The sequence below is a fragment of the Lacerta agilis genome, chromosome 10 (assembly GCF_009819535.1).
Source record: "Lacerta agilis isolate rLacAgi1 chromosome 10, rLacAgi1.pri, whole genome shotgun sequence".
Lineage (NCBI taxonomy): Eukaryota > Metazoa > Chordata > Lepidosauria > Squamata > Lacertidae > Lacerta > Lacerta agilis.
In genome coordinates this window covers 4,409,400-4,426,035 of record NC_046321.1, presented here as the reverse complement: position 1 = coordinate 4,426,035, position 16,636 = coordinate 4,409,400, and the positions used below count along the sequence as shown (strand labels likewise).

The 16,636-nt window shown below is 44.3% G+C and overlaps 1 protein-coding gene across 2 annotated transcripts in view; it reads right to left on the bottom strand.

The window, feature by feature from the left end:
• The window catches only part of NET1 (neuroepithelial cell transforming 1), a 61,285-nt gene extending 52,463 nt beyond the window's left edge, over positions 1-8,822 (bottom strand). The window contains exon 1 of one of the 2 annotated variants that reach the window (XM_033161436.1): positions 8,526-8,822. In XM_033161436.1, coding sequence (XP_033017327.1) covers positions 8,526-8,725 — 200 coding nt within the window. In that variant the 5' untranslated portion in view covers positions 8,726-8,822. Of the gene's footprint in view, positions 1-3,735; positions 3,795-8,525 lie in introns of those variants that run through there. The other variant, XM_033161438.1, reaches the window with a different exon arrangement.
• Positions 8,823-16,636: the final 7,814 nt, after the last annotated feature.

The following is a 16,636-nucleotide window of genomic DNA, read 5'->3' as shown; positions in this document are numbered from 1 at the left end:
GCAAAAAAGTTTGTGTGTGCATTTTATTAATTAAAGACAACACAAATGGGAAAAGCAGACCTCCGGTTTTGAGTTAATCTACACAGAGATGTGTTATTCTCTGACCAAGCAGCCAGATTGCATTTTCATGTAAACACCAAGCTGCTGGTATTGTGGTCTTCCCAAGGAATAGTAATCCCTGTTTCTACACTGTGTTCAGATCAAGGACAAGATGAACCTACCATCTGTAGTGCGCAAGAACACTGCTTATTAAGTCAGTTGTGAAGGAGCTGTTTTCCATGCACTTGGAACCACAGAATTGTAGAATCGGAAGGGACTGCAATGGACATCTAGTCCAGCCCCCTGAAATATAGGAATCTTTTGCCCAACGTGGGGCTCAAACCCATGACCCTTAGATGAATTCTACTGATTGAGGTATCCTGAATTCTGTTGATGTGCAAAGTGTCTTCCAAACACTTTGAGATTAGAAGAGAATGAAGAAGGGCATTTATTTCCATCTGAACACATTACAGAAAATGGCTTGCAGTTTTCCAATACATTAAGAGTGCAGGGTGCTTCCCACCCACCACCATACCCCCAGGTTTATTAAGCCACCACAATCCAGTTAAACACAACCACAGCATAACCATCTGCATAATTCACTGTTTTCATGTTACTTGTAAGTCTACTAAAATAACAGTCCTCAACAATAGATTGTTGTGAGAGTGAACAATTCAAGTATTCTGTGGCTGCAACCCAAGCACACTATCAGAGAATAATCACCACTTAACACAGTGGGATTCATTTCCAGGTAACCATACATAAGATTGCACTATAAAAACTTTTCTGTTCTGAAACAGATGCAGAAATATTGCTGCAGCACAACCTGTTTGGTGTAGCTTAGGTTGAAGCTTCAAGAATGCTTCCGAATAACATGCCAAGCAACTTTTACTATAGGGGAGAAGCTGGGAAGGGAAGAATGCACATTTTTTCTATTCAAGAGGGAAATGGCCTGTGGTCAGGAAGAAAAAATATTGTACAGCCAGACACAGAACAACCTTTGCAAACACTCACATTGTTCTAGCTACTGAAAACTGAAAGACTTTCCATACAGAACAAAATATGCTGTTTTCCACAACACTGTCCAAAAGCAGCTCCATACAAGAACCAAGTTGGTCAAAATACAAAAGCAGCATCATTTGCGCCACCTTGTGCTCATGCATATGCAGCATGTTAAGATACATGCCATAATCTGCTTTAGTAGCATTCTCTTTAAGAACTGGAAAAAGATGTGCAATATAAAATGACGTGTTTAAGCAATTAATTCTGATGCCAGTAACTAAAAAGATGGGGCCTTTTCTGATAAGAAGGGGAAAGAAACAGCAACAACAAAACACATCCTTTCAGACTAAGATAGAACCAAATATAGTTTGCCCCCAAGCAATGGATGGTTGGCTTTTCAAGCAATGACAAGCTTTTGGGACAAGGGGTGGGGAATATTACAAAATCAGGCATCAATGGTAAAATCTGATGCACTGTTTGGAATCATCATTTGTATTCATGAAGTCCACATGGCTTCCTGGAAAGCATAGAGCTTGCTCTTCGTTCCCCACTTGCATCATCAGTCATAGCCATAGCCATTTTATAAGCAAAGTATGTACTTTGCCTCTGAGTTGAAGCCTTTTCCCAATTATCTGTTTATTCTTCTCTCCCAAGAAAGGAGGTAGGACACTATCTCACTACAGGCCAAAACCAAAGTGAAGGGATCGTTTTTTATTGTGTACCAAGGGGGAAGCATTCAACCTCAAGAATACCAAGAAACACCAAACCCAATATATAGTTATGTTGTTCTCACAGTTAGAATCATAGAATTGTAGACTTGGAAGGGATCCTGAGGGTCATCCAGTCCAACCCACAGCATGGAAGAATCTCAGCTAAAGAACCTAGGACAGATGGTCACCCAAAACTATTATTGCTAGCTGGGGGAAAGAGCAGAATTTCCCTTTGAAACCCACAAACATGTGTGAACACCTGTTTGATGATATTTTCTGTGAGTGATCTGAGTGTATTTCCCTCATCTAATCTTTGACACTCAAATTACAGCTTGCATTTCTGGGAAATGCTGTCAACACTTTAAAGGAAGAATCATAGTTCTTGGTGGTTCGGGCCACAGGTACCCAGGAGTCTTAATATCAGAAGACATACACCGTGGTATTTTCCTTGTAATAATTTTTGTTTTTTAGTATATTTTCTCTCCTTTGCTTTTACTAGCCAAGAGGTGGGAAACCTGTGGCCCTCAAGGTGTTGTTGGGCTCCCTCATTCCTAGGCAGCATGGTGAATGGTAAGGGGTGACAGATTTGGGAATCCTACAGCCTTTTAAAAGGCCCAAGTTCCCAATCCTTTAGGAGTTCAGTACCCAATTTTGCTTTGTTCTGCATCCAGCCTTCCTAAACCATGTCTGCCTTACCTAGTTTACACTGCAAACTGCAGGCAGGGGCTGCTAATGTAACAGCTAATTTTTAGTCTCTATAATTATCACTATCATCTACTGGCATCTAGTGGACAGGAGCTGACTTACAGTCAACACTCTACAGATAGGCTGGCACTGTTACGTGTCTCACAAGGATTAGTTAAATCTAAGCCTATGAAGCATAGGTCTGCTTGTCAGGCCTCATTTCCTAGGTCTAAAAAGAACAACTTGCACCCCATGCTTTCCTGTTGGAAGACATTTTGACACCATACACCTTACATTAGGTAGGAGAGACTGAATAGCTAAGGAAGTCCAGACTATAAGAACAAAATTGGTTATGCTGAAACAATCATCCAGAGCACTTAGGGGCTAAATAGAGCTGTATTTTGTAATTTTACACCCTAATTAAGGCTCCTGGGACTAATCCCCAATGAATACTGTGGGACATATACTTCCAACTAAGCATGCCTCATATTGTGTTGCATGAAATGTCCTTAAGGGAATGATTGCACCCAATCACCTGCTAATTTCTGTAAGGAGTTTTGTGCCCTTGAGCTTGAGGTTGTAAGAAGTGCCCCAATGTGAGAGCCTGAGTGTATTAAAAAAAAACCCTCTCTGCATCATTACAACAGACATTCATTCAGTTGGAATAAACAAAAGAAGAAGCAAGTTGAATATTTCAAAATGCAATTGAAGGGATGGGCTGATTTCTTAACATATACCCAAAGTGTATTTACAAAGAGGTCTACAACTGGTTTGAATCTCTCCAAAATATTATTATAGAATTTGTATTGTGGAGTTCTGGGCAGTGGTTGGACACTGGCAACTCTCTTCCATATGACATTGGAACAGTGCTTCATCTTACAATGTTTCAATAACCAACTAACCAGCCTCATTTTAAACTTAATATTGACTTGCTTTAAACCTGGGATTCAGAAAAATGGGTAAGATGCAGACTCAAGCATGCATATTTTTGAGGGTTCCACAGACTGATACTCAAAATCCCAATACTGCGTATTTGGAAAGTAAAGCACATGTGGTACACATATCTGAGCCACTTTTAAACATTCTGCCATTAGTAAACTTGTACAGGATTGCTCCAAAAGTGGCTGGCAGAATGGTAAACCTGTTTTGTCACTTTCTCTCACCCTAGAATAGTTTTGCTATAAAATGGATGAGTGGTTTTAATGTTCTCCTAGCTTACACAAAGAGGACACAAGCACTGCGACCCATAAATGCTAATACAGAATTTGTGTAAAATAACTTTATACCAGCTTTGACCTACCTTTTAGTAATGACAAATGTTTCATCCCATTTCAACATTGCCAGTTGGCACTCCATCCACAGAGTCAACTGGCTGCCTACTTGATTGGGGCCAAATATTATGTGAAGTTGAGAATATCCTTGCATAAGTGGCAGCTAACCTTTATTATTACATCATGGAATCATTCAATAGGAATGGCAGGAATGAGGGCACCTTCCTTCACCTTAGAGGCAGCACCTGAAATTTCCCAGGACCTCTGAAAAGGTACATAAGAATTCAAGACAAAGGATGCCATAGCCATCACTGGCTCCAATAATGGAGACCAACTCTACCAATTCAATTTTTACCCTCCATTAAGCCAGCTATTGGTATAAAGTACTGTGCAATGGGAGCAATCTTGGACAGGGCAGAAATGCTTTAAAACAACCCTGTTTGTCCTTGTATGCCTCAAGAAAACTTGACCTACTTGAAATAAGTAAAAGTTTGTTGCTGGATGCTGAATTTTAATTGGAGTTACAATAAAAGGCTAGAAGGCCATCTAGCAATAAAGGAAATGTTGCATGTTGAAGGCTTCATCTGCAGATGTTGCAGCATTATGAGGTCAAGGTTAGCAGTGGTAGAATGTACTGCACAACTTTAGGCTGCGGGGAGGGGGTGGTTGTCAGATTTTGAATGTGTACAAAGTATCAGGTGTTATAACGATTATAATACAACAAAACCAAAACACCAAACCGGCTTGCAAATATAAAGGACAATTTTACTTAGTTAAACACACTAAAGTGCAACGTGCATGTCAAAGCCTGGAGATACTTATAGACAAACAGTCAACTAGTGGCACAACTCTGCCAATAACGTATATAATAATAGTGTCATAGCACAGTGAAACAAGCAAATCGTTCTGCAGATAGTTCTCTACTGGAAGCGCAAAGTCATGTGCCTGTGAAGATCTTATATTCTTGATTGTACTACTTTCGCTGAGGGACGGTGAGGAGGTGCTCATCTGCAACCACTACTCACGTATGACCCACATATAGCTATGTGAAGAATCCTTTCATGCGACCGTTCCCACTTACAAGACTTTGTGTTTAGATTTTGAATGTGACCTGGTTTTAAAAATTAAAAAACTCCACCCCACTAGCAGACAACTAGCACAACAGCAGGGAGAAGGCTGGGTTAGAACTTTTCTCCTTAGTGTGCTAGTGTGTTTGCTTGTTATTTGATTTCTCCCTCATCTGCAGTTACACAGTCTATTTTATCCTATCATGATTCTGCCACCTCATTCTGCTGCATAGGTAGACCAGACCTAAGGTCGGATTTAGACATAATATCAGGTTTACAAGAAAAACTTATCCCGTGCATCATTCCACACAACTAGCTTCCCTAAACTGAGAAGAGAAGGAGCCCAGGGCAGCAAGCACAAATTCTATCAGCTCCCAGTTAGCATGAGAGGAATATGTCAAACTTTGTTTTATATAATGCAGCCATTTTAGTGCTAAACCTGAAAACTGCCTGACGTGCCTGGGCAGAAAAGCAGTATATAAATCCAAAAAATGAAAAATGAACTGTTTTGAATGGAATGTGAGTGACGCTTGCCTGGGTCATTGATAGAATCACAGAACTGCAGAGATGGAAGAGGCGCTCTATGTGGGGCTACCTTTGAAGGTGACCCGGAAGCTGCAATTAATCCAGAATGCGGCAGCTAGACTGGTGACTGGGAGTGGCCGCTGGGACCACATAACACCAGTCCTGAGAGATCTACATTGGCTCCCAGTACGTTTCCGAGCACAATTCAAAGTGTTGGTGCTGACCTTTAAAGCCCTAAACGGCCTCGGTCCTGTATACCTGAAGGAGCGTCTCCACCCCCATCAATCAGCCCGGACACTGAGATCCAGTGCCGAGGGCCTTCTGTCGGTTCCCTCACTGCGAGAAGCAAAACTACAGGGAACCAGGCAGAGGACCTTCTCGGTAGTGGCGCCCGCCCTGTGGAACGCCCTCCCATCAGAAGTCAAGGGAATAAACAACTACCTGACATTCAGAAAACACCTGAAGGCAGCCCTGTTTAGGGAAGTTTTTAAACTATGATATTTTAAATGTATTTTAATGTTTGGTGGAAGCCGCCCAGAGTGGCTGGGGAGACCCAGCCAGATGGGCGGGGTACAAATAATAAATTATTATTATTATTATTATTATTATTATTATTATTATTATTAGAGACCCCCAAGGGTCATCTAGTCCAACCCCCTGCAATGCAGGAATCACAGCTAAGGAATCCCTGACAGAAGGCTAACCAACCTCCGTTTAAAAACCTCCAAGGAAGCAGAGTCCACAGCCTTCCAAGGTAGTCCGTTCCACTGTCAAACAGCTCTTACTGTCAGAATGTTATTCCTGATGGTTGTCAGACTCTCCTTTCTTGTCATCTGAAGTCATTTGTTTGAGTTCGACTCTCTGGAGCAACTGAAAACAACTTCACTCCATCTTCCATGTGACAGCCCTTGGCTCTCATGTCACCTCTGTCTCTTCTTTTTCAGGCTAAATACTCCCAACTCTTCCTCATAAGGCTCGGTTTCCAGACCCTTGATCATCTTGATCGCCCTCCGCTGCACACATTCCAGCTTGTCAATATCCTTCTTAAATTGTGGCACCCAGAACTGGATACAGTATTCCAAGTGTGGTCTGACCAAGGCAGAATAGAGTGGTACTATAACTTCCCTTGATCTAGACAGTGTACTTCTGTTGATGCAGCCTAGAATAGCATTCACTTTTTGTGATGCTGCATGACTCTGTTGACTCACATTAAGCTTATGGTCCACTAAGATCCCCATATCCTTTTCACATATAAATGTACTTACACAGCTCAGGACCTCAATACCGTAAGGACCACCTCTACCCATACAAACCAACCCATACCCTGCAATCATCATCTGAGGCCCTTCTCTATGTCCCCTCTCCCAGAGAGGTTCAGAGGGTGGCAACAAGAAAACAGGCCTTTTCTGTGATGGCTCACCATCTGTGGAATGCTCTCCCCAGAGAGGCTTGCCTGGTGCATCATTACATGTCTTTAGACACCAGGCAAAAGCATTCTTCTTTACCCAGGCCTGTGGTTATTAAATAATCTATGGCCTGCAAAAGTGTTGGGGATAGGACTCGTCATGATTATTATTTTACTTTTTATTATGATTTTATCATTGATATTGTGTAATATGTTTCTAATGTTGTACACCACCCTGATCTTTTGATAAAGGGGGGTATATAAATTGAATTAATAGTAATAAAAACAATAGTACTGGTAATCCAGATGTCCCCTATCTTATATTTGTGCAGCTGGCTCTTCCTGCTTAAGAGGAGGAGGAGTTTGGATTTGATATCCCGCTTTATCACTACCCAAAGGAGTCTCAAAGTGGCTCCTTTCCCTTCCTCCCCCACAACACACACTGTTGTGAGGTGAGTGGGGCTGAGAGACTTCAAAGAAGTGTGACTAGCCCAAGGTCACCCAGCAGCTGCATGTGGAGGAGCAGAGGCGCGAACCCCGTCCCCCAGATTACGAGTCTACCGCTCTTAACCACTACACCACACTGGCTTAAGTGTAGAGCCTTACATTTGTCCCTATTGAAATTCATTTTGTTAGCTTGGGCCCAGTTCTGCAATCTGCTAAGGTCATCTTGAATCCCAGTTCTGTCTTCTGCAGCATTAGCTATCCCTCACTGGGCACACATCTTGAGCGGCAGGGAAAAGACTTGCACCTTGAACACACTCCATAAGGTCTAGACAGCTTCTGTGTCATCAAGAAAGGTCCACTGGGCATTAATCTAAAACATGCAGTTTTGCCAGTTGCTGGGGAGCAATACTATTGTGTTTATGCCCTCTTTCTGACCTTCCCAGGGGTGGGGTGGGACAAATCTGGCTGGCTTTTGTGGGTGACAGGATGCAGAATGAGATGGATTTCTGCTGTAATCCAGTAGCGCTCTTGTGTTCTTGTGGATGCTTGCTGTGTCATTATTATTTTTAAACCACACACATCACACATCAAGTGCCCACTTCAAAAATCCGTATGAAATATACAAAAGAGCTGGCTGGCTGCGTCACTCTGATTTTAGGATTTTTCCCATACTGCTACGGGTGGTGCAATAGGGGACTGTCGTATTTGCTCTGCTTCTTCACCCGCCGTTCATTTTCTTTTATTTGAATGCAGAGGTGGCTCGAAATCCATTTAGATGAGGGCGGAGGGGAGGGTGATAATAACAATACAACACGAATAGTTTGCACTCGACTCATGATGATACAAGGATATAATACAAATAGGGGCTCATCCCTTTAACAGGTGGGGGGGCTGCAGGTTCTCACGCTCAGACCCCCCTCCATCCCCCTTTCAGGTGGAAAGCTGGGGCTGGGCATCAATAACATTACTACTACTACTACTATCAATAATAATAATAATAATAATAATGGCATACAGCAATGTGAACAGATTGTACTGGACTCATCCCTTTAACAGGTGTGCCGTGGGGGAGGGGGGCCACTCTGCAGGTTCTCAGCTTTCTCTCAGACCCCCTCCATCCCCTTTTCATGTGGAAATCTGGGCCTGGGGTTCAATAATCAATAATGGTGGTGGTGGTGATACAATCGGATCGTCCCTGTGACGTGAAGGGGGCTAAAGGCTCTTACGAATAATATTGGGGAGGGGGTCAACACCCCCAGCACCTCATACCGCCCGCCCATCGTCGATTACTATTATTCCTATTACTACCATGAATTTATTCGTCACCCGCCCCTCACCCTAAGGACCCATGGCGGGGGTGGGAGGGGGCACTTACCGCCCGCAGGAGGAGGCGGTGGAGGAGGAGGAGGCCTGCCGGGCCTCTCCGGGGGTCTCGAAGAGAAGCGCGCCTCCGTCGCTGCGCCTCACAGGCGCTCCCCCCGAGGCGGCGGCGGGCCTCGCCGCTTGCTGCTGCTGCTGCCGCCGCCTCCCCTTCCTCCTCAGAGGGGGCTTCTCAGCCAAGGGGCCGCTCTCCATGCCGGGCGAGACCAGACTCGCCTCCGCTTAAGCCCGGGACAAGAATGGTTAATGGCGGCGGCTGAGGGAGGAGGGCCGCCCGGCCGCCTCGGCAGAAAAAGCCGTTTGAAAATGGCGGCGGGAGCCGCGCCGGCCAATCAGCGCCGCCGACGGCCGGTTGCTAGGAGACGGCGCGGGGTGCGAGTGGGGAAGAGGCCTAGCTGTCAGTCCTGAGGCCTTCTTCGTTTTGGGGGTTATTTATTTTTTCAAAAGAATGAGGGTGGTTCTCCCCCCCCCCCACACACACACACTTCCTCGTATCGCCTCGTCTCCGGGAACGTGAAAGGAGTAGGATTAGGGCTCGAGAAATGAAGGGAGCTGAGTTAAAGTCGCGGCTTCCTACGGGTTTCAGTGGGTCTGCTCCTGAGTATGCTGTATTACTCAGATATGCTGATGATACTACCTTGATGGCAGAAAGTGAGGAGGAATTAAAGAACCTGTTAATGAGGATGAAAGAGGAGAGCGCAAAATATGGTCTGAAGCTCAACATCAAAAAACTAAGATCATGGCCACTGGTCCCATCACCTCCTGGCAAATAGAAGGGGAAGAAATGGAGGCAGTGAGAGATTTCACTTTCTTGGGTTCCATGATCACTGCAGATGGTGACAGCAGTCACGAAATTAGAAGACGCCTGCTTCTTGGGAGAAAAGCAATGACAAACCTAGACAGCATCTTAAAAAGCAAAGACATCACCTTGCCAACAAAGGTCTGTATAGTTAAAGCTATGGTTTTCCCAGTAGTGATGGATGGAAGTGAGAGCTGGACCATGAAGAAGAAATCAGCCCTGAGTGCTCACTGGAAGGACAGATCCTGAAGCTGAGGCTCCAAGACTTTGGCCACCTCATGAGAAGAGAAGACTCCCTAGAAAAGACCCTGATGTTGGGAAAGATGGAGGGCACAAGGAGAAGGGGACGACAGAGGATGAGATGGTTGGACAGTGTTCTCGAAGCTACTAACATGAGTTTGGCCAAACTGCGAGAGGCAGTGAAGGATAGGCGTGCCTGGCGTGCTCTGGTCCATGGGGTCACGAAGAGTTGGACACGACTGAACGACTGAACAACAACAACAAAATGGTGTATTACAGGCATGTCCAACAGGTAGATCGTGATCTACCGGTAGATCACTGGACGTCTGCAGTAGATCACTGGTAGATCACTGGCTCCCCCCAAAGAAGGTGAACAACTGTGGCTCCCTTTAAAAAAGCTCAGCATTTTACCTCCTCCCTGAAAAAACTCAATAACTTTGACCCGAACACCCCAAAAATGTGCCTTCCTCCTTCCTAAAAAAAAGTTCAACAACTTTGACCTGAACCCCCCCCCAAAAGGGGGTAGATCACTGCCAGTTTTTAACTCTGTGAGTAGATCGCAGTCTCTTGGGAGTTGGCCACCCATGGACTGTATTATGTAGTTACTTGTGCAAGCCTGGCAGGGACTCAAGGCGGCTTACAGATAAAAGACCAGAACACAGCTAAAAACATGAAAAAGACTATATTTCTATATTTCATAAAATAACATTTGAAATTTCAGCTCCCATTATGGCAGCATCCATGGTTTCGATCTCCACTAGCGTCCAGTTTACTCTAATAATACTGGTAATAATAATTATAATTATAATTATAATTTGTTTGTACCCCACCCATCTGGCTGCGTTACCCCAGCCACTCCAGGCAGCTTCCTTCAGGTGTCTCTAAAAGATATAGAATTACTCAAAGCTAAGAAATGAATCAGAAAGATATGGAGGTCTCATACACCCCAGGTAATGTGGTTGCTGACCTTGAGCCAGACATCCTGGAGAGTGAAGTCAAATGGGCCTTAGAAAGCCTTGCTAACAACAAGGCCAGTGGAAGTGATGATATTCCAGCTGAACTATTTAAAATTTTAAAAGAGGATGCTGTTAAGGTGCTGCACTCAATATGCCAGCAAGTTTGGAAAACTCAGCAGTGGCCAGAGGATTGGAGAAGATCAGTCTACATCCCAATCCCAAAGAAGGGCAGTGCCAAAGAATGCTCCAACTACCGCACAATTGCACTCATTTCACATGCTAGCAAGGTTATGCTTAAAATTCTACAAGGCAGGCTTAAGCAGTATGTGGACCGAGAACTCCCAGAAGTGCAAGCTGGATTTCGAAGGGGCAGAGGAACCAGAGACCAAATTGCAAACATGCGCTGGATTATGGAGAAAGCCAGAGAGTTCCAGAAAAACATCTACTTCTGCTTCATTGATTATGCAAAAGCATTTGACTGTGTCGACCACAGCAAACTATGGCAAGCTCTTAAAGAAATGGGAGTGCCGGATCACCTCATTTGCCTCCTGAGAAATCTCTATGTGGGACAAGAAGCTACAGTTAGAACTGGATATGGAACAACTGATTGGTTCAAAATTGGGAAAGGAGTACGACAAGGCTGTATATTGTCTCCCTGCTTATTTAACTTATATGCAGAATACATCATGTGAAAGGCTGGACTGGATGAATCCCCAACCGGAATTAAGATTGCCGGAAAAAATATCAACAACCTCAGATATGCTGATGATACTACCTTGATGGCAGAAAGTGAGGAAGAATTGAAGAACCTTTTAATGAGGGTGAAAGAAGAGAGCGCAAAATATGGTCTGAAGCTCAACATCAAAAAAACTAAGATCATGGCCACTGGTCCCATCACCTCCTGGCAAATAGAAGGGGAAGAAATGGAGGCAGTGAGAGATTTCACTTTCTTGGGTTCCATGATCACTGCAGATGGTGACAGCAGTCACGAAATCAGAAGACGCCTGCTTCTTGGAAGAAAAGCAATGACAAACCTAGACAGCATCTTAAAAAGCAAAGACATCACCTTGCCGACAAAGGTCCGTATAGTTAAAGCTATGGTTTTCCCAGTAGTAATGTACGGAAGTGAGAGCTGGACCATAAAGAAGGCTGATCGCCATAGAATTGATGCTTTTGAATTATGGTGCTGGAGGAGACTCTTGAGAGTCCCGTGGACTGCAAGAAGATCAAACCTATCCATTCTCAAAGAAATCAGCCCTGAGTACTCACTAGAAGGACAGATCCTGAAGTTGAGGCTCCAGTACTTTGGCCACCTCATGAGAAGAGAAGAATCCCTAGAAAAGACCCTGATGTTGGGAAAGATGGAGGGCACAAGGAGAAGGGGACGACAGAGGATGAGATGGTTGGACAGTGTTCTTGAAGCTACTAACATGAGTTTGGCCAAACTGCGAGAGGCAGTGAAGGATAGGCGTGCCTGGCGTACTCTGGTCCATGGGGTCACGAAGAGTCGGACACGACTGAACGACTGAACAACAACAACAAGAAATGAATGCTGGTCCGGGGAAATTTTTGCTAGGATAAACTTGCTGACAAGTTTATTTTGTTAGTTAATTAATGCATTTATATTTCACCTCTACTCCAATGAGTTCAAGGTGGTGTACATAGTTCTCCTGTTGCATGCAATATTATATATTGCATCTATTGTCAGCATATAAGCAGTGCTCGGAGATCTGCAGTGTTCAAGGTGTTACTATTAGCATATACGGTGTTATGCATTGAAGTTCTCACCCTAGGCCACTAGGGGTGTGTGTATATAGTTCATTCTGCTGCAGTTTTCACTCAGGTCCGCACATGCAAATGAAGGATTGAAAAGTGACATTCAGGGATTGGTTAACTACAGAAAGTTGTTACTGTTGCATTGTAGCTGAGTTCTATATAAGCAGGCTGCTGAACCCTTCAGCTCACTTCTGTTCCAGCCTGAGAATAAACAAGAGCTGCTTGGAAATCACTGTGTCCTCTGCTGTGTTTACCCACAACTTAACATACAGCTCTTGATAACTTGGGACCAGTTTACCTGAAAGTTCGCTTTAGCCCATAATATGCCTTCTTGACCACTTGGGATCTGCAGAACTGGCGCTGCTTAGATTCGGTTCTCCACATCTGCACACCGGTTGACGATTTATTTGTTTTTTAAGTCCCAAAATCCAATTTTGCCTAACATTTTTTTTTTTTTTTGCCAAGCAATTTCCCCTAACATATGCATTTGTACTCACACTTTACCCTGCTGTGTGCATCTTAGTACACATGACTTGGCTGGAGAACTGCCAAAAAGTGTGAATTTTGGAGGATGGCTGTGAATCAAGTTTCTCCCACAACCCTCTCTCACTATGGAGCTATGGTCTGCCCCCCACCCACCCCCATCACCTGTGAGCCAGGCCTGTGTCAGGTCTGCAGTTGGTACAGAATACCCCTTTCTTTGGAGGAGGGCTGGTAAGGTGGTCTTTAGAACTGCCTCATGCTCAGTTTCTGCATTTTTCACCTACTCCACCCCCCATGTGTTACATGTCTGGCCAAAGTCTGAAGGCTCCTTTCAGGTACTGGAGCAAATCTCTCTTGCTGGAGTGAGCAGCCTTGGAAAAGAACCACCTGACTCTGGTTTCATTTCTCCACAAAAGGGCAAGGAGTGGAGGGGGGAAGCAGTAAATGAATGTCATCTGGTGCAAAGCAGTTTTGACTGGTTCAGTTATTTTAAGCCAAAGTGTACAGTTTAGAATCTCTGTACCAATGCTAATGAGTTTTGTTTATTGCTTGGCATGCACACAGGGCCATTCTAACTTCTCATAACACATTTCTGCAAAGAAGCTCCGTTGCAATCTTGTACTGGGTTGACATGTTTGGCTGACTTAACCCTCTTACCAGCTAATATTTCCCATTTCCCCACTGTAAACATTTGCATATGCAGCCTCAAGGAGCCCCCAAAGTGCTGTCTGTAGCTCATATTTGTCTCTACCGTTGAAGGTATTACTGGGTGTGTACAAGAAGTAGGAAACAGACAAATACTGAGCCAGCTTCCCAGGGTGTCAGGACAGACAACTCTCCCAGCCCTTCCTGGAGAGGCCAAGAATTGAACCTGAGTGTGTCTGCATGCAAACTGAGCTACAGTCCTCCTCTTGATCTAACATGGTTCGTCTTAGGTCCTTAAGGAACAATTTCTCCTAATCTGAGACATCCATGTTCCTTTCCTTTCATCTCTCTACCAAGGCACTGGCTCATACCAGGGAACCAGGCAGAGGGCCTTCTTGGTAGTGGCACCCGCCCTGTGGAACTCCCTCCCTTCAGATGTCAAAGAGATAGACAACTACCAGACATTTAGAGGACATCTGAAGGCAGGCCTGTTTAGGGAAGCTTTTAATGTGTGATATTTTTGATTTTTGTTGGAAGCCGCCCAGAGTGGCTGGGGAAATCCAGCCAGATGGGCGGGGTACAAATAATAAATATTATTATTAGTATTACCTTATTAGCCCAATCCATAACTCCTTTCAAATATTAGTGAAGACCGACTGCAAGTAATTTAATCTCACTCAACCCTTCAGAAATAGCTGGGAGTTTGCAGAATCATTTTCCTTCAGAGCGCTGGAGATTTGTGATCATGTGGAGGGCATGAATCTGGAACACTGTTGACTGGTAAATATCAGAAAGAACTTTCTGACTGTAAGAGCTGTTCAACAGTGGGACGGTCTCCCAGTCCCTTGGGAGGTGATGGACTCTCCTTCCTTGGATGTTTTCAAGCAGCAGTTGGATGGCCACCTGTCATGGATGCTTTAGTTCATTGCAGGGGGTTGGACTTGATGACCCTTGTGGTCCCTTCCAACTCTACGATTGTATGATTTTGCTCTTTGGATCAAGTCGGTTAGCGTTCTTCCCTCCACTTCTTTTGTGCTGGAAGACAAGTTCTTTTGCCACTTAAAGCTCTTGCGGAGAACTTTAGAGGATGGATGCGGGGCAGCTTAGAAATTTGTAACATTTTAAAATCTCGGGTGACAGGCAGGGCTTGTGTTTTAGCCGCCCTGAGCCCGGTTCTTGGCTGGGAAGGGCGGGGTATAAATAAAATTATTATTATTATTATTATTATTATTATTATTATTATTATTATTATTATTATTTTAAAGCTGTTTTCATAAGATGCTTTCAGAAGGTAAAGGTAAAGGTAAAGGGACCCCTGACCATCAGGTCCAGTCGTGTCCGACTCTGGGGTTGCGGCGCTCATCTCGCTCTATAGGCCAAGGGAGCCGGCGTTTGTCCGCAGACAGCTTCTGGGTCATGTGGCCAGCATGACAAAGCCGCTTCTGGCGAACCAGAGCAGCGCACGGAAATGCCGTTTACCTTCCCGCTGGAGCGGTCCCTATTTATCTACTTGCACTTTAATGTGCTTTCGAACTGCTAGGTGGGCAGGAGCTGGGACCGAGCAACGGGAGCTCACCCCGTGGCAGGGATTTGAACTGCCGACCTTCTGATCAGCAAGCCCTAGACTCTGTGGTTTAACCCACAGCGCCACCTGGGTCCCTTTTCAGAAGATAGTGCTGCTCAAACTATTCAGATGCCCAACGGCCAGCAGCAAGAAACATACAGAGATAATCATCTGATGAGGGTGGAGGCTGTTCCATTAGGGCAAATAGGACACTGTTCCTACTAACAGCCTGCCCTCACTTGCCTGCTTCCATTTTTAATAGATGGAGTGGCCTGCTGTTGACTCTGGCTTCACCTTCTGTTGGTCTCCATCTTCCCCGGTCCCTACCAGTCTCAATGGGTACCATTGTCCGACAAGCCACAATGCCATACTCCATTTGTCTTTTTGAAATGGTACAACTCTGTAGCCACCAACACAGGAATTCTGTTTAGTTAACGGAAGGATGGGGCTGAAGATGGCTATTAGCAATGCCAGCTAGCACCATAGCTGTCTTCGAGACTATTCATCTGGAGCAAATTCCCAATCTGAGTTGGGATTCTGCCCATTTTCTGCCAGAAATCCATACACACATGTGCTTTCTGCCCCTGAAGGTGCTCTTTCAAATAATCTGCACATCTGTTTTTATTTTAGTTTATATCACAAAATTTATACACCGCTCAATTGTAAAAAAAGAACCCTCAAAGCAGTTTACAAAAAAAGATAAAACAATAAAAGTATCAATAAGATAAAATAGCAATAATATGAAACTTTCAGAAAGATAGAAGAATAGACTAAAACCAGATCCAAACTCCCATCCGCTTTCTAAAAATCTGGGTAGGTAGGTGCCTGATATCAATAGGTAAAGGTAAAGGGTAAAGGGACCCCTGGCCATTAGGTCCAGTCGCTGATGACTCTGGGGTTGCGGGACTCATCGTTTAATTAAACTGCACCTGCCCCTTGAACTTGGAAAAAAAGTAGATAAGAGGTTTTTTTAAGTCACATTTTAACTGCTTGATTTTATATTAATCCTGCTAATGTGTTTAATTGTTTACAATGATTCTTTAGATAATAAATGTAATAATAATAAATGTCTATTATTATTATTATTATTATTATTATTATTATTATTATTATTATTATTAAACTGCCACTCTGGGCAGTTTACAGCATATATAAAACAGAGTAAAATATCATACATTAAAAACTTCCTGATACAGGGCTGCCTTCAGATGTCTTCTAAAAGGCAGCTGAATCCACTGGCTCAGAGGCACCCCAAGGTCAGCTTAATCTGGCCCCACAATTTGCAGGATGGTGTGATGCTGCTTTAAATGCCCATGGGGGGTGGGAGGAGGAAGAGGTTTAATCCGCAGGCATGCTGGCAACTGCTGGATGACGAGTAACAGCCCCCAGTCCAAAGGAGGAAGAATGTGCACCAAGATCCAACTTCAAACACTCTGCAGTTACTGTTTACATAGCGCCATTGACGCGCCTGCTTCTTTGACATGTTTCAGCCTTGGCACCAATGCAAGTTGTGAGGATCGGGCCCTGGCTTGAGCTAAACCATAAGCACAGTCTGTTTCAGCTCCTTTCGGACAGTGCATTTAGACTCCTGTTTGGAGTAGAGATTGTAACATTTGGTGTATGCTTCCAGCTGCACGCTGCAC